The 18,219-nt window shown below is 42.8% G+C and overlaps 1 protein-coding gene across 2 annotated transcripts; it reads left to right on the forward strand.

Moving 5' to 3' along the window:
* The first annotated feature begins 598 nt into the window (after nucleotides 1-598).
* On the forward strand, nucleotides 599-16,695 carry LOC119464172 (abscission/NoCut checkpoint regulator-like). Of its 2 annotated transcripts, none has more exons than XR_005194404.2 (11): nucleotides 599-793; nucleotides 954-1,072; nucleotides 1,758-1,808; nucleotides 3,623-3,747; nucleotides 4,888-4,976; nucleotides 6,601-6,771; nucleotides 8,068-8,314; nucleotides 10,382-10,452; nucleotides 12,960-13,032; nucleotides 14,469-14,566; nucleotides 16,613-16,695. XR_005194404.2 is itself a non-coding variant. In XM_037725029.2 (11 exons), exons 1-11 carry the CDS (start codon nucleotides 746-748, stop codon nucleotides 16,659-16,661), a joined length of 1,137 nt encoding a protein of 378 aa, XP_037580957.1. In that variant the 5' UTR covers nucleotides 599-745; the 3' UTR covers nucleotides 16,662-16,695. The 2 variants fall into 2 exon arrangements, 1 of the variants encoding a protein (XP_037580957.1); XM_037725029.2 differs by having other exon boundaries at nucleotides 12,960-13,028.
* The last annotated feature ends 1,524 nt before the right edge of the window (nucleotides 16,696-18,219 follow it).

Genomic DNA, 18,219 nt, shown 5'->3' on the forward strand with positions numbered 1-18,219 from the left:
TGCACTTTACTCTTTTTTTTTTAATTTATAACAATGCTTCCTGTAAATCTGAGTACAAGGTGCCGGATGGGGCAGATATGCTGTATACTTGTTTGAAGCGGCAAGCAGGAAGGTTACATGTGTTTCTGCGTCTGCGTTACGCAAGACCTACTGATGGAAAACTATACGCGCAACAATACACACGAGAGATACATGCTGCTTGAAGAACGAGAAAAATATTTGTTCTCCAAAGGGAATCGTACAATAACATAGTAGAATGAAAGCCGACACTGCGGGCGCAATGCACGCGCATCACCGAGCGGCATTAAAAAAATAATATAAAATAAAGAAGAGAAAGCAAGAAATTCTCAAGGCATAAATACCTGTCATATGCAATTATGAATACCATTTGACCAGTCTGAACGCAAATATCAGCGCGCGAAGTAGTACGAATGACCCTGCGGAGCAGTATCGCCAGCAGTTTTCAACGGCGCGACCTTGATGCGGCCCAATCCACTTCGATCGCAGCGCCGCCACAGTATTTTTCCACATCGGGCGCCTCACTGCAAAGCATGCGCCGCCCCAGCAGCTCGTCCCACTCGACCGTATTCTAGTACACTCTCTGTTGCCCCTCGTCGTCAGCCGCCCGCCAGTGGGCACCACGCCTATTTCCTTGTGGTGTTTTGTTTTGCCCGTCGTGTTTCGTCTACGGTGTCGGTGATTCATCTGTTGTGATCGCGCAATCGCTCGGACACCGCCGTTGCCAATGTCATGTACTGGGTGTAGTTCAAAGTTCGGACTCCTCACGAGAGAGGTAAGGCATCCCAAAAAGCTAGCGCGCATTTTATCGCATTTCCTCCCTGTTGTTTTCTCGCTAGCTTCACGATATCGCGCAAACGTCACAATGCGCGATTGATTTCATTGAAAACCGTCTGATCGTTCTTGTATATGTATCTCTTGCGCGGCGCTTTTAGCACTCCTGTCCCAATTGCCAATTCTCGTACTGCGCCAAATGCCTAAAATCGTCCGTGCTCGTACCGAAGTTGGGAAAGCAGCACAAAGTTTGCAAGACGTGCTTTGAGACTCTCAGCAGGTAAGAATGTATTTCTGTTAAAACGCTTGTTACTTCTTCCGTAACAGAAGCCTCTACGTTACGTTGGAAGGCCGTTTTGGTACTGCGCACATGTGCCGCGCGATAGTTAACCGAAACCGTTGCTGCAATACAACATGCGACGTTGTCACGCAGTTATGCAATTGAATGCCACCCTTTGCTCAAAGCTGTTCGTCTGAATCACGGAGTGCAAGTGATCGAACACAACTGTTGTCTTCTCAAATTGACAAGAACTAGCCCCGTGGTATTATGATAATTAACTTGCAGTCATTTTACTTTCACTATATGAACTCTGAATGCTTGATCGTGCAGGCAGTTAGCACGGTAACCGATCAGTACACGTAGCCCGTTGAATATTTATGGGGAGAGGGTCATTGTGAAAAAACTTAAAGGTAATGTTTCACTAGAACGTGACTAAAGATCACGTGACCGAACATATTACTAAGGCTTGTTTCTAGCTGAATCTATAGTGACAGGTCACAAGTGTCTTTAGTAGTTTGTGACACAACAGGACTCCATGGTAATGGGCTAGCCATTAACAGGTTCGGTAGACTGGCTTATAGAAGCAGACATTGCACGCTTACAAGCAGCCATATACACTTCTTTTGAGTGTCACTACAATTGAAACAGTGCTTGCATTTCAAGCGTGTTATGTTTGTATCCACAGGACTACTGCTAGCAAAACAGAGGAAAGAGAAGCGCCTGCTGCCCTGCAAAAGTGAGTCCTGTGCGAGATGGAAATGTTCTATAAAAATAGCACTAGAACGTTTACGAAGTCCTGTGAAAGAAATGGAAACTTAACTAATTAATTATCAGCAAAATGTTTCTTGAGAACAAAGGAGGTATATTATATTTTACATAAAGGAATCAATGTGTATTTTGTGTATGCACTGAATGCGCAAAGCAGAATTGCAGCACGTGACTTGTGTTAGTTCATTTTTTCCTGCATTTGTGCTTTGGCACTGTTGCGACAGTTGAGCCCACTTCTTTTTCTTTGATTTGCATGTGTAGTATGCATGCAGAGAGAAGGAAAATGAGAAGTTATCTGCAGTATAGTGCATACTAAGGCTGTCTCATTTGCTTACGGTTTATGTATTGGTTGTGTGCGAAAAAAAGTTTGCGCTTCCATGGTGGCCACGTTTAGACCTGTGTAGAACGGGTGTAAGTTAAAGAACACCATGTGGTCAAAGTTAATCTGGAGCCCTCTGCAATTTAATGGTCCTTTCCTGTGACACCTTTTATATCAAATTCCTTTTTTTTCCTTTTAGCTATGTATATTGGATAATCTGTAAGGCTGTCTAGTGGGTTGTGTGCCACTTAAATAGGTTCCACATTGAAAACCTTACAAAAGACACAGATGGGCAAGAAAACGACTCAAGTGCTTGCTGGCAACCTTTAAAAGTCTATTCTTATCAGAAGTTCAGCTTAAGGTTCACTGGATGCACAAGAAACTAAACAAAAGTTACTGAATTGTTCAGCTTATCATAGAGTACTGCTTAACAGAATGGATGTTAAAAGGAGATGACTGCCGTTATGTATTTTAGTCATTTTTTGCTGAAGTGACAGTTAATATTGGCAACGAAATGATTTTCCTGCAATACTCAATGTTGTGTAAATAAGGAAGAAAGGTATGAAGGTCTATACTGCTGACTTGTTTCTGTATTTTGTTATATTTCAATTTTGCAAGCAGTACTTGTCCATTTTGTTAATCATAAGTACACAGTCACCTTTGTTGATGAGAAATGCTTTCTTCATTAATAAGGGGCCATGTTCTGTAAAAGTTCATTTCATTTTTTCATTTTTTCATTATTTTATATCTGTCATGTCAAGTGGCTGATCCCATTATTGACGCAGGCACGAAGGCATTTGAGACAGCATTCAGGAAGAGTTTAAAGAACGGAGAATGAAATAGGGGATTGTTATGTAACAAAGCTGCAGAAACATAGGATTCGGAGGCCAGTAGAAAGAAATGCTGAAAATGTGGAAAAGCAGAAACATTGATTTCACTAAAGATATTAGCGTGTTTTTAGAAAGTGCTGTGTTTATGAGGCATTGTGTACCAAAAATAATGTCAGCGGCACAGTGCGTGCACAGAACTCAAACTGCACTTGAGTTCCTGTGAACTCTCTTTTTTGTTTTTTGCATTCTTTCATTCGCCTGGCACTCAGTGTTTCCCAACTTTGGGTGCCATTTCTAAAACTCCCTATTTCTGCCTTGCCTCAAATGTGACTGTGCTGAAGAAGCAGTCGCAATCCGATGCAAGCCAAGTTCTTTTGTGCTGTTTTTTGCATTCTTTGGTACACCTGGCCAATATCGTACCTTAATGTTCGGTACCCCATTTCTAAAACTCTCTATTTCTGCCTTGCCTCAACTGTGAAAGGTAGATTGATGTGTTGAACATGGAACAAGTAGCCCCAAGCCAATGCAAGCTTGTTTTTTACATTATTTTGTATGCATGGCTGATAACATCGCCTAACCTTGGGTACCCTGTTTCTAAAACTCCCTATGTCTGCCTTGCCTTGACTGTGAAAGGCGAATGGACGCACTGAACAAGCAGCAGCCGCAAGCCGACAACTCCGCTCCTCGCGGAGGTGGTTCCCCTCTACAGATAGAGGAGATTGAGAGCCGGTTAAAGAAGCTGCGTCAGGACAGCAAAGGTGAAACTTCAAGATGTTTTTCTGTCCTGCTTGCTCTACGTTTTTTGCAATTAAAAAAAAAATTGCCCTGGCTTGACAACATTCTTGACAGCATTCTTGTTAGCATTCTTGACAACAAGAATGCTAACATTTCACGACTTATGCAGGTGGAATCCTCGATACATGCTGTTCGTGGAGCGGTTTTAAAGGTGTAGGGCCTGAACTAATATAACAGCGTTTTTGAAGCAGAAAGTTCCGAGACAGAACATTTTTATAATAAATTTTCATAATTTATGAAGGCTGCTTGGTAGACTTGTAAATACTATAGTTTACTGAGCAGGACTTTCCAGCTCTGAGCATTTGTTCTGAGCAGGAAGCTCTAGCTGTTATTTTGCTTATAAAAGTGCGTCTGGAATGCAAAAGTTTTATTGATAGACAACCCCTAAACCAATTTGAATTTAAAGAAAAAAAGTTATTTAACCCTTTTAGTGCCGGGTTTTTCCCCTCGGATATTATAAAACGATCACGACTGTTTAATGTTGGTTATTCAGAAGGGACAGAATGGCATGGATAGTGACAAATGGTAGTATGGTCCTCACATACCTATCTTCGTTTTCAAATTCCTACCTGTTTTTGCTGTAGCATGCATGCTTCCACGATAGCGCTGCTGTGTCAGGGGAAAAAAAAACAAAACCCTGCTATAAATGTACAATACATGGCAGAAACACGTAAGAGTGACCCTTGCGGCGCGAATATTTAAATGGAGAATCATTGCGGTAACAGTGCACAAAGTCCGAGAGCCACCCCTCCGACCGGTGGATGATCATTCCGCGCAGCGCAACCACGCCCACAAAAGCGCACATTCTGCAGCGCTCGAAGAAATGCCAGACTGAACAAACCCAGACAGATGCGAAAATATGCTTCTAACAATACACAACAGATGGCGGAACTGCCTTGGAGCTCCCCAACGTCGTATTATACTGCGTAGATTAGCCTGGAGAGAGGAGAATGAACCAGTACATCAGTGGCACTGAAAGGGTTAATGTGTTTATTTGCAATTCACCTTGACATTCAGGAAACACTCGCAAACGCTAAGTGCTGTGTCATTGGTTTTATCATGTTAACACTGATGAAGCATGGTTTTAATGGGACAAATTTCAGGTGTCATTCCAATTCAAGCCGACATAGAGGAAAGACTCGCAAAGCTCAAAGAAGTTGATGTCTCTTACTATCGTCAGGCTCCAATCACGGTGAGTGTTAATTGTCTCGTAAAGGGCTGCCACCCAAAGGGTTTAGTTACGAGTATCATGGCGGGTGTTGCAGGACTCGACGAACTTGTCCTGTCAATCAATCAGTCACTAGTTTATTCATACAACGTGTTTACAAATACATGGATGAATATGCGAGTATACAAAAGGACTCTCTCTAGACTTGCACACAAGATACCGTATACGCTCGTGTATGGGCCACACTTGTTGTCTTCCGCGATCTTGACGAGGTGCAGCTCTTACTTGGGGGCGGGCCATTTCGCTGTGACCCTTACTTGAGTGTACATGGTTTGTAACTGTGACAGATGCAACCACTAATGTGAACTTATATCATTAAATTGTTGCTTTGTTAATTGTTAATTGTTTTGAACTATCTGAAACAGGGTGAAAGAAACTGAGCCACAGAGAGGCTCCTATTTCATCTAGCGTAATAAGATGCAATCTTTTGGTACTACTGTCTTGGAGCTGCAGATTACTTAGCTACAAAAATTCATCCAAAAGAAACCTATGCTGATTAAGAAGCTCTCATCCTGGTGCCAAGGATATTGGACCCAAGGCTATTGCCTCACCAGGACAGTCGCTCAACCAACTGGACTCGCCAGGAAGCCAGCAGTTGGCATTGCTAGCCAACTGCCAGCTTCCTGGTTAGCTCTCCTGCTAAGTTAGGTGATGTTCCTAGGTTCAATTTGTGGACCAGGTGGTTTTAACTCTGAAGCTTTCTGGGCAGCCTGATAGGTGGTCTTAAAATGTTTCATGAATCTACCTCCACGTGGCGTACTTCTGCAGAGCTCATTTTGTGTGAAAATGAAGACTGTTATTGCTAACTTTGTAACTTTAAAATGTGAGCTGTGGTTCTAGCATTCAAGTTGCAGTGCCAATGCTGGCCCTGTGTTTGGCCAACATCGCTCAACATTTTGCCCATGTAGGCTCATGTACAGTCAACTAGAAAACGATGGGGGCGAAATGCGAAAACACCCGTGTACTTAGATTTAGGTGCATGTTAAAGAACCCCAGGTGGTCCAAATTTCCGGAGTCCCCCACTACGGCGTGCCTCATAATCAGAACTGGTTTTGGCACGTAAAACCCCACAATTTAATTTTTAATTTTAATTTAGAAAACAGTGTCTGACACGGGATTTGGGAAATGTACCTGAATTGCCTTGAAGCCTGTGTACATACTCTTAAATTCGAAGTCTGACCTGTAGTAGCTTTTGGAACTTACATGGCAATTCATTGAATTAGAGAAGTGCCATGCCTTAAGAGAGCGGAATGCACTGATTATTATTTATTGCTTCGCATAGTGGTTAACAATTCACATTTTTCGTGCAACCTATGTTCTCTCATTCTTGGTGGCTGGCTACCATTATCATTGTCCAATGTAGGCTAATGTTGGGTCAACATTGACCCTGCTTTGTGTGTTGCTGTGCCAGCCTGCACCAGTATTATCAAAGATTAGTTCTACCCCTCGACGACATTTCCTAGTTTCCGTGGGCTTCCTGGAAATGATCGCACTTGGCTCATTGTAGTGAATGCAGTTGAACTTGTGCACTCACACTTGTCATTTTGTCATTTGCATGCACTTCTTGAGAATGTGTTTATCTTTGCAGGTGTATGCAACAGATGCAGATAAAGCAAGCAGCCTCTTCGCTGAAGTGATGCACAAGGTGGCCATTGACAGGCGTCGGGCCCAGGTTATAAAAGCAACCACTGATGAAATGGAACAGCGTCTCGAACGCCTGCGTGGACTTAGCAGAGATTCCATGGATTCAACCCCTCAGGTCCGCTTTCTTCAAATCTTCGTGCAGTTCTGCATAGGCGTACTTTCTTTTAGAAATGATGATGAAAAATATAGTTACTGCATATCGTTCCTGTACTCACATTAACAGTATAGATTTAAAACAGTATAGCTTTAGGAGAGATTATATCGTCAATGCCATTCTGCGTGTACCTTTTCGTTCATAGATAAGAGAAAAAAATTTTACTTTGTCTACTGTCTTTGCTCCCATTGATAGTAATAGTTGTAAAAAGAATGAAATCTGAGTGACTTGGAATTGATGCATTACAAAAAACGTTTTTGGAGTAGTGTAATGTGTGTCACACAGTGTGTGGTGTTTACCTTGTGTGATGTTTTTTTTTTCCCTTCAAAGATTTTCTTGCAACCTATCTCAATGAGGCGCACATAATAGATGTAACTGGTGTGGTTGTGTACATTTGCCCTTGCAGTTAGGAGGACAATAAAGGCATAATTAGGGCAAGGTAAATTGATAAGATTTGTAAAAGAACATATGTCCCACTGCTTGTAAGAACTGAGCTTACGCTACAGGAGGAAAGATTTAAATAAGACAGTGGGTGGAACCCGTGGTCTCAAGAACACGGGACTAGCTCTTGTTACTGTAAATTGTCCCCGTATTGATTTGTTAGGAGCGATCAGTTTTCAGTATTATAAAGAAAATTTCATTGCAACATAAAACAGGGCCAACATTATTCAGTGTTGTCCTAGCTTTTTTTTTTTCTCGCTCGTTATAACTGACCCTTTTTTTTTTCCGGCACCATAATTTTCTACCGAGTTCATGTTCCTGCGTCATCCAATGTTTTCCTTCATGTTCATGTGGGTTCCACTGTTTAAGTTTTGTTTTGTGGTATCTCTTTTTTTTTTGCATTGAAAGAAATTTAGTGTTATGCACAGTGTGCACAATATATGAGTGCAGTGAAATATGAGCCCAAATAGCGATGACAAACAGCATAATGACTTTATTTTTTTACTTTCATGCATAGCGTGTTATTTTGCTGTGCCTCCAGGTTCGTGGTTTGGTTTTCTTATTCTGTATTTCTTATTGTTATTTTACTGGCATTGGAGTGACTACTTTTGTCCATCGCTTTGTTTGCTTCACAGTCTGTACATTTTCCACTAATTTTTTTTTCTGCTATGCTCTGCTGTTTTTATATTATGTTGCATTGGGAATATTGCTCCATTTCCATTTATTTCTTACTGCGACGGCCCCTTCATATGAGGCCTGTTAGGGACTTTTAAATAAATAAATATTATAATCTCCTACTGTTTTTATTCTCTGTAGGACACAAAAGACGAACCATCATCCGATGCTGGTGGTGGTCCCCTTGCTACAACAGCGCCAACAGATCTTCACCAGTCCATGCAGAGAGCGAGCGATGGCAAGGAGGAGCCGCCAATAGATGAAGTGGCACGGCTAATTGGCGAGGAGCTTAAGGCGGCAGCGGAGTCAGCAAAAAAGGGTCTGCAAGAACTTCAGAAGGACAAAGAGCTCATGAGGGAGCTTGGCCAGATCAAGGCCAAGAAAGCGGGTGAGTTGTCCTAGCCTTTGCACTTGTGATGATGTGCCACTGTAGTACAGAGTTTGTGCGTTTGGTCTTCAGTATACAAAATGTAGGAGCAACAGCTCAGGTAGCGTCTTCATGTTTCGTTTATTGTTGTGCACTTAGTACGTCAAAGAATTTCCACAGAACTCGGGGTTTAGCCATGTTGCGGCATTGGAAACTTGGCTAGTATGATGTAACACAGCAGGAGCCATATTTTCTTACGATCCATGTCACCTTTATCTTTTCTTTAGCCTTTTTCATTGGCTCAGACGCTGATGTGCCACATTCATCTCGCATCTCCACTGTGTACTTGAATTTGACAATTTTTTTTTTGGGGGGGGGGGGGGGGGCGTGGGTTATATGCAGATAAAACACAGTATACCAGCATTGCGTAAACAACAAAAACCTTTTTTGTGTGTGTTTATGTTAAATTTTGGGATACCTGAGTGCTTTATCTTTATGGAGCTGACTTCTGTATCTTTGGATTTGTTTTGCAGCCAACATGCCATGCACTGGTGCATGGCACGTTGACATGGCTCATGCTTATATGTACTCTTACTCCCAGCGACTGGCCGACGTTCATGCTCATGTCCACCCGCTGACAGTCACTTGCGTTCACACTTGCACGCAATTACTCACCAGCAGTCACTTCACACTCACTTCAACCTGCTCAACAGCTCACTCTTGCTCCTACTCCTGCCCACTTGGGGCGTGGATCAGAGATCTTTGTTCGTTTCGCGTTCTGTTCAGTTGCTGCAACGTCACAAAGTGGCAGTATGCAAAATTTGTGACAACTGGAAGGAGAGAGCAGCCAATCGGCAAGCGGCGAACTCCCTGGATGACAAACACCTGGAGAGAGCGTCATTTTGGTGATGTCAAAATGACGACACGCTTCTGTCAATCATTTTGGTTATGAGCATGTCGTCTGCTAGGAGCAGAACGCGATGAGAGATGTGAAGTTCAAGTGATCATCTGCTCGCTACGATACCGGCTTCGCGAGGCATGTCTCGTGGATTGCATTGGATCCAAACGGCGGCTGCGGCTACGGAATCGTTTTGCCGCTTGTGGATTAGCTGCTCTCTCGCTCCCTTTCTCAAAAACATTTGCATACTGCCACATTGTGACGTCGCATGAACTGAACAGAATGCGAAATGAACAAAGATCTCCGATCGCGACCCTGATCACATCCATCTGCACTTACACTCACAGTGAAATGAATGTATGAGCGAGTGTTCTCACGAGTGAGCATAGTGAAATCCCGATAATTCGAAATCTCTGAACTCGAATCGACAGATATTTCGAACTGCTCTGTTGGTCCCGGCAAAGTCCTGCGTATTTGAATTTCAACAAACGCGCAGCTGTTACTTTGAACATAATTTCTCGCCCCCACCGACCGCTTTTCGGATGAACCTGAGCCGAAGGCGAAGATTCGATGCGTCGCTAGCAATCGTAAAGTCGCGTGTCGTAGAAATGAAGAGGAAAGACACGTGAGAAGCCGAGACCGAAGTGGGGCAGGCAGAGTGACATGTGCTCTTCTTTTCCATGCGACTTAAAAGAAGCAGGAAGGAGCCCCCGGCCTGCACTTGATCTTGTTACCACGCAGTCAACTACCCCCCCCCCCCTTTCTTCTTTTCCTAGCACGTGCTTGATCACGTTATCTCCCAACATTGGGCGTGCAGCAGAATGGCCACCATCGTTCTCGGCTCGAGGCATAACCTTACGAGGCGTAACCTTATCACACTTGCACTTTATACAGAGCCTATGCTTCTTCCGGCACATCTCGCCGCGCACTGATGGAGGAAAGACGATACTTTTTCAATGCGAGCCCAGTCATTGTTTTGTTTTTGTGCGCTGTACCGCACAAATGATTGGGCACTATATTTAAAGGGGCTCTCTTTAGTTTGAACGCCTTTCTATTGAAATAAATTTCCGGTCCTCTTAGAGTTCCAATTAGCGAGATTCTGCTGTGCTATGCCCGCTTACCACGTCATGCTATGGTGACGAATGCTACTGCTTTCACTGCTCAGTGAATTTGCAATGTTTCGCTCGCAGGTAAAAAAAAGGAGGAAGATGGCGGATCCGATTCAGACGACAGCACAGAGGCGGACGCTGTTGTGGCCAAGGTGAGGGCTCAGGACGATTTGACACTTCAGCTGAATTGTAGCCGAGTTCGTGCAAAAAAGATAACATTCTTGATGCCATGGCAAAATTAATTTTCAGCTATTTGAATTTCAGTGCAGAGGACAGTTACACATAATAATTCATCGTGAAACCATGTGGCTATGGTGTTTTGCTGCAGAGCTTGAGGGCACGGGCAGCTGCCATGTTTCGATGGAGGCGAAGTGATAAAAAATATAAATTCTGGAGTTTCATGTGCCATAACCATGATATGATTATAAGGCATGCCGTAGCCAGGGAATCCAGATCAATTTTGACCACCTGGGGTTCTTTAACGTGCACCCAATGCCCTCTACACGGCTGTTTTCGCATTTCGTCCGCCCCCTTCGAAATGCGGCTGCCATGGCCAGGATTTGATCCCATGCCCAGGCTTAGCAGCGCGACGCCGAAGCCATCATAACGGGTGAAATGCTAAAACGCTCGGTGTTCTTAGATTTAGGTGCACGTGTGTTCAAAATGAATCTGGAGATCGGCACTACAGCATTCTTTGTAACCCAATGTGCAGTTTTGGGATGTTAAGTCTCACAATTTAAAAATTCCAAAAGTTCTCAGTGTAACGCAAGTTTGTGGAGCGTTCCATTGGCTGCGTCTGGACAGGCAGGGTCCACGAGCGTAAAAAATCGCAGCACGGCTGCTGGCTGGCAGCCGAGGGTTTAGTGTGTGCTTTGATATGGTTGCTGCATGTAGAAGCTGAGGAGAATGGAACAAAAGATATCTCTGGACTGTTTTGGCTACTCCAAGCAACCTACAAACTATTAGCATGCAGAAAATAAAACTTTTTACCTCATAAAGCTAAGAACCAGCACTGATGCGCGTACTTTGTAGTCTCATTTGTTCATTCCCATGCTTCAGAAGGTTTACATCTAATATGTACACCCGTGAGTGAAATAATGCAGACCACAGGCTCACCTAAAAAACTGAATTTCTTTGTTATTCAGTTGTGCTAAACTAAAATTGACGAAGGCACTGGGAAGTGCAATGCGAAGTTTGAACTGCAGTTCTAAATTTTTCACGTTACATTATGGGTCGAGGAGAAAATTAGCTTTATTGCAGAAACCCTGCTTCCTATACTTGGGTCAGGGGATTGCGTCATTTAGTATGCAATAAAGTGTCAGTTGTTAAGTTGGCACTCATGTCGCATCTGTTTACGTTGTTGTGCTCCTGTGTTTCCTGCGCTGCAGCCCAGAAAATTCTCAGCATGATAGTTTTCCATGTGTTGCTAAGTTACAGCAGTGCTTGTGGAACAGAGATCCTTTGATGATCTTTCTTGAGGAACAAACACAAATAATAATGTTTTCTAGGCCTGCTGCTTGTTTGTCAACAAAGGGTCAGAGTGCAGACGAACGAAATCGGACTATGTTCACCTTTCTTTTTATCTTCACTGGTTACTGCTTGAATGATTTTCTTTTTGCCATGTAACTATTGAAAATTTGAACATGTCTTTTGATCTTGCTATTCCGAGAAAATTTGTGCCAGAAGAATTTGAGGTGATTCTCTGCAGCTTATCTATAAATTCATTAAGCAATTAAAAAAATCAATTAAATTATGGGGTTTTACGTGCCAAAACCACGATCTGATTATGGGGCACGCCGTAGTGGGGGACTCCGGAAATTTGGACCACCTGGGGTTCTTTGACGTGCACCTAAATGGTGCACGTCAAAGGTGTTTTTGCATTTCGCCCCCATCGAAATGCGGCCACCGTGGAATTCATTAAGCAATGTCTATATGCTGGGTGATACAGAAGTAAAAATGTAATTATCCAAAAAGTAAAGACTACAGCAAGATGCAGTTTTAACAAAATAATGCACTGAAACATATTAGATTTTGTTTTAATAACAATAATTCTTATTGCCAGAGTATCTGTTACTGAGAGGTGGCGTTTCGATTGTGTTGCAACTTCACGATAATGATTTGCAGCATCACCCTTTGGAACAGGCAGGCTCGTGTCAGAGTACTAGCCATTAATGATATTAAAGGAAACAGAAAAAAAAGAATTAAAACTCACCCCAGAGGACTCATTTGTGCATTGGATGGATGAGTCGTCAAAGCCACAACAGTGGCACCTGTTGGCAAAATATGGAACTCCCCTAGCTCAATGCTTATTCGTAAATTAAAAGGATTACTTAAAAATTCCTGTGTTTTTTTGTCCATTTTTGTGAAAAGTAACTATAGCAAGATACGGTTTTCACAACAATGGACAGAACGTTACTTTTTTTTGTTTACTTTTTCTGTGACTCGAATTACCCTCCATGTAGGAACCTGAACTGATGATAGGAAGGGATCATGGCAAATGATGTCGCTGGCATCGCTAAACCTAAAATTAATAAGGACCAATGTTCCAGCTTTTATCCCTTGCAAACTGCCTGCTCGTGCATTGCCTTCATTTGCCATGAGAAAGTAACGTGATTCTACGACCTTTGAAAGGCCACTTTTCTTTGTTGCCTGGTTACAGGCTCTTGAAGAAGCAAAACTCGAGGAACTCGAAGATTTGCAAGAGCTGGGCTTGGACCAAGGCGGTGAGGTTGGTAAGGCTGGCTTGGCTCTGAAGATTTATATTTACAGTCAAAACTTGTTAAACGAAGTTCCATATGATGCAAAAATACCTTCGTTATACAGGTAAACGTCGATATAACAAACTTCTCTATATAACGAAGTATTTCACTTTTTAGAACTTCTCTGTAGAACACCATGTATTTAGAACCTCGGTATAATGAAGTGTGCTTATACACGATTTTAATACAATGAAATTTCACTGCGGATGTGAAAGGTGACAATAAATGAAATCTTCTGCGGACACAGATGTTCAAATAGTTGAATTGCAAGCGGCTGCTTGCAAACACACCTCTCAGATAACGCGACCAAGAGCGACCGCCGAAGCTGAGGAGCGTCATGTTCCATATAAAGTCGAAGTGCGACAAGATTCCATCGCCCTCCATGCCTTGTATGCTTTGGGTGCAAGTGAAAGAGTGCGAGAATCAGCCAAGAAGGATGGTGGCTTCTCGTGAGAGCAGGGCAGGGGCAGTGAGCTCACGCTGGTTGTCGTGTGTCCTGCTTTCTAGCACGACCTTGGCTGCACGTGGCTGTCAACATGACTGAATGCATGTGCACCTCGCGGGCCCTGTTTTAGATGTAATCTGCTGCTTGTGCAAGAGTGGGCATACTGCACTGGCGTGCCACCGGGTTTAGTGCCAATACGCATTTAGTATTGGGGGCAGACAGAGCGTTCGCTCCCCACTGCAGGCGCTTTTCATGATAGTGTCGTCTCACGCTGGCGACACTATCAGCCGTGGAGGCAGAGTGGATGTAAAAGTGGCTGGCTTTGCTTCATACTGCCAATGTAAAGATATCATCGACACTGCATGAAATCATATCTTTCATGACGGGCTATCAAATTCAACAAAATGACTTTGTCTCATTCAAGGTTGGCTTTTTTTGGCAATGTTTAGCCATGGGCTGAGAATATGCCATAATGTGTGCTTTACTGCAGCAGTATGAAAACCAATAAAGCCAAGGAAAGCATAAGCAAAACTGTTTTTTATACTTAAATATAGAATTTAATATGAATTATGGTTAAATTTATGGCAAGGTTTCACATAAACTTGCAATAGTCTTTATAAGAAATTATTCATAACAAATTTCGCATTTCGAGTAAACAATTATGAAGCTTACATAAATTTAACCTTCTATATATTGATTCTACATGTCATTTAAAGAACCAGTTAATGAAGTTTACTGCAACTTCACCTTCATTTTTTCTTACGCTATGCATTTCTTGGCTGAATTGTTGGCTTCACATTGTGCATTTGTTTTGTATTGTTCTTAAGGCCTGTAAATATGATAGACATCTTCCTGCAAATTTCTCTAGTGAGTCTCGATCAGCCTCATGGCTTGAGGACGCAGAGGTCTTTTCGTGCCGGCGTTAGACTGATTTGTGCAAAAAAAATGTTTCTGTTTCCGTCAGGAAGCTGAGGAGCTTCCCTGGTGCGTAATCTGCAATGAAGACGCCACCCTGCGCTGTCATGGCTGCTCTAATGACCTTTACTGCCGCCGCTGCTACAAGTGAGTTGCGACACAGCTGTATGAAGTAACAGTTAAGCCAGGGAAAGCATAAGGGAAGCTAATTTTTAGTGTTTATTTGAAATGTAGAAGTAATAGCGTAAAGGGAAATGAAAGTGGACAAAAATATCACTTGCCGCAGGTAAGGACCAAACCCACATCCTCCGCAGAATGCGTGTGGTGCTTTAGCTTCAATTTCCCTTTGCCTTATTATTTACTAAAACTGTTTACTTACTATTAGCTTCCAACTAAACTATTACCAAAACTATTCCCCTACGCTTTCTCTGGCTTCATTGTCGGTTATTTCGTATGTTTGCGACTAACGAAAAATCGAGACCCCTGGATTCCTTTATTCTCCTCGCGTGGCACCACTGAGTAACTAAGTCTTAGCCTCTGTATGTCCCGAAATTTTTTGCAGGCCATTTTATCTAGTTTTTTTCCTAAACAATAAAATTTCAATTAAGTACAGTAATTAAATTATTAGTCATTGGTTTGTAACGCTAGCCACAAGTGAAAGCTTGCTCCAGCATATCAAAAACACTTCTGTGCACACTGCGTTAAATTTCCCGCTCTTAAATCCGGTCATCAAGGTATCTAACTCGGCATAGCAAAAGTTGGACTTTCTGGGGTTAATTGCGGTATCCTGCAGAAATCGTGCTAAAATCATATACTTGTCAAGGAATGCAAGTGGATGTGAAAGTATTTTCAGAGTTTCTCTCGGCAGACAAAAGCACTGTTGGGTGCAGCTACATTTATTTTGCTGCAACAACACGTAAATGCTGGAAGCTGGGTTTGCTCTGTGTGTCCATCTTTTCGCTACGCTGACATGACAAACGTCGGCATTATCCTGCTGTTGTCAGGCGACCTTCTCGTCCTCGCCAAAACTTTGCCCACCATTATGCTGCCTTTCATAAATTGCAAAATGTGCTATGAAGGCTAGAGAAACATCTCTCACTCCTTGCATTCGCAGCTAAAAAATACTGAGTCCTATATGAAAGACATAGGTACGCGTCATGTGATTCAATGCAAATATTAAGTATCACGCTTTTATGTAGCAGAATATGACGTAATGATGACGTGGAAGGCATTGCATATCTGAAACTATTTACTTCCAAACGAGGGTAGCAACATTTCTGCAACCAGCAGCCACAGTGCACGGCTTGCACTCGCGACCAAAACGTACATCGCACACTGGAAGCACGAAGTCGCACAAATGATATGTAATTTGGGCTGGGGTAGCGTAAAACTATTCCAATCTGTATTTCATTCCAAATCTGCCATTAGCCTTCCACGATAGGTCAAAATGGCTCGAGCTCAGCCCATATGAGCAGGTGCCACGCCCAATTGGGTGGAGCCTGAGCGATTTTGACCTATCACGGAGGGCATTTAATGGCATATTTGGCATAAAAACAGACTGGAATAGTTTTATGCTATCCCAGCCATGATTTCAAGCTAACATCCACAAGTTGTAAAGTAGTATTCCACATAAAGGTGCTGCAGATAGAAGACAACTGCAACCATTGTGCTGTGCAGTTGGAAACTTTACATAATAACCAATGCACTATCGTGCAGTTTTGGGTTTGGCAATTTATGCGGGGTATTGCGGCCCACACAGACTCCGAGAGGGGTGGCATCTGTGCACGTATCTTGGAGGCCTCAACTAGCTCAAGTGTATGAAATTACGACTTAAGCAGAAGCAGTGCAAAAGAATGAAGCGTAAGGAGGGGACAAGCAACGATGCTATGCCTTCCTTATGTCCTGTCTTTTGTACTGTTTGTGCTCAACAGGCAATATTGTAGCAGACGAGGACAATGTCATCTGCTTTTCAAAAAAGCTGCTACTGAGAAGATGGGCAGTGTCCTTTCAGGCTCTGTTGCTGTCACAATAATAATGTTCAGAGGTGAAGGAATTGCTAGTCTGCTTATTTTAAAAAATTTTTAGGTAAATAATGAAGCAATTGAGGTTACAAAATGTTTCTGTTCCGTCGATTTATTGGACAGGATTGCCACTATTGAACTGGCACTAACTTTTATATTTGTTTTGTTCCAGGGAATTCCACGACTCTGAGCCACATGTAACAACACTGCTAAAAAAATAGCAATGGAGCCACTACTGCAGCTAGAATACCCCCCACCCTCTGAAGAAAAATAGAAAGAAAAAGCTTTGGTAGTGACACCAAGAATGATTTTCTACGGCGAGGTTACCGATGCATAGTCAGCGAGTCATGCCTCAACACAAGCGACATCCATAATTGCACGCTGTATGATAAGAGCTTTATTGTTGCTTCGCTTGTTGTCTGTTGAAAAAGAAGCGTTCAGTGATGAAACTGTATCTGTCCGCAAAATTGCATAAACAGTCTGTCAAATAACAATGTTGCCTGTCGGATGTGCAGTCTTTAAGCTCCTGAAGCAGTATAATAGAAAAGGTGGGAAAATAACATCTTCCGACCTTTTACACCCTTTGTCTCCTGTTGACAAGTTAGGCACATCCATAAGTTTTGCACATCCGCTACCGCAGATGAGCTGGCACGGTAAAAAGTGCCAAATGAGCGCTTCCACAAATATCTTTATGAAAATTGTTAAAAATTGCAATATTTGAAGGAACAAGCATTGCACTTACTCCTCTGTAATTTTGCAAGAAAGGTCATTCCAATTCAATGCACCTGTTGAAACATTTAGAGCACAATTAAATTTTGCAGTGACCAAGCCAACGTGTCGCTTGGTCACCAAAAGTGTGGAGTGCGCACGCAATATATCGGAGGTCCATATTCTCGCATAAACTGTGGTGTGCCGGTGCACGCGACGGATCTTGCCTAAGGTCCCTTTCTGCTTATGATCGTGGCAGGAAAGAGGTCACACACAGCAAGGCTGTGAAGTAACTGATGTGAAGCAACTGTGAAGCAACTATGAATCAATGTTGCTTGCATCACTTACATTTGACACATACAAAACGCAGTACTCACATGCCTCACCCTGCTTTCACTAGAGGGCGCATAGAAGCTGGCTTATGTAGGGTATCTCGACGTCCTCGTTGCCTGCCGCTCCGTACAGGGTGGAGACAACCGTGTCGTCTGCTACGGCATCCGCCATTCCTATGCCCACTCCGAGAAGTTTGTAGAGAGTACGGGGGCTTCATGTGGACAAAAATACTGTGGAAAGGCATTAATGTGTGCCGATAGTTAAACAGGTAATATTTCTGGTGGTTTACAGTCTAACAGCACTATTCAATAAGCCGCCTCACGCTGCCATGCAATGCTGTAATCTGAAATGCATTTTGAAATGCGTTACGACCGCTTGTTGGCGTGATAGTTTGCCTACTGTCAAACGGGAATTAGGTTGCATGACACCCGCTGTTTTGTTCTATAGGTGGGAAATATCACATTTACTCAAGCATTCGTATAGAGCAGTGGACGATTGAATGTCGAATTGCTGTTCTTCAGGCAGATTTGTGCGGCGAAGCTCCGTTGCTTGGAAACAAATCATCATGCAGCAGTAATAACGAAATTCCTTCAGAATACACTGTTAGTAAGAGAACCAGTCAATCAATGACGAATGAATAAGTGATTATTGTGGCAAAGTTTTGATCTAAGTACATGTTTTTATTATGTACTGTCACTTGTCGCACGTCTTTGGCAGAGCTCCTCGGACCAGAGAGCA

Source organism: Dermacentor silvarum, chromosome 9, assembly GCF_013339745.2.
Source record: "Dermacentor silvarum isolate Dsil-2018 chromosome 9, BIME_Dsil_1.4, whole genome shotgun sequence".
NCBI classification, from domain to species: domain Eukaryota; kingdom Metazoa; phylum Arthropoda; class Arachnida; order Ixodida; family Ixodidae; genus Dermacentor; species Dermacentor silvarum.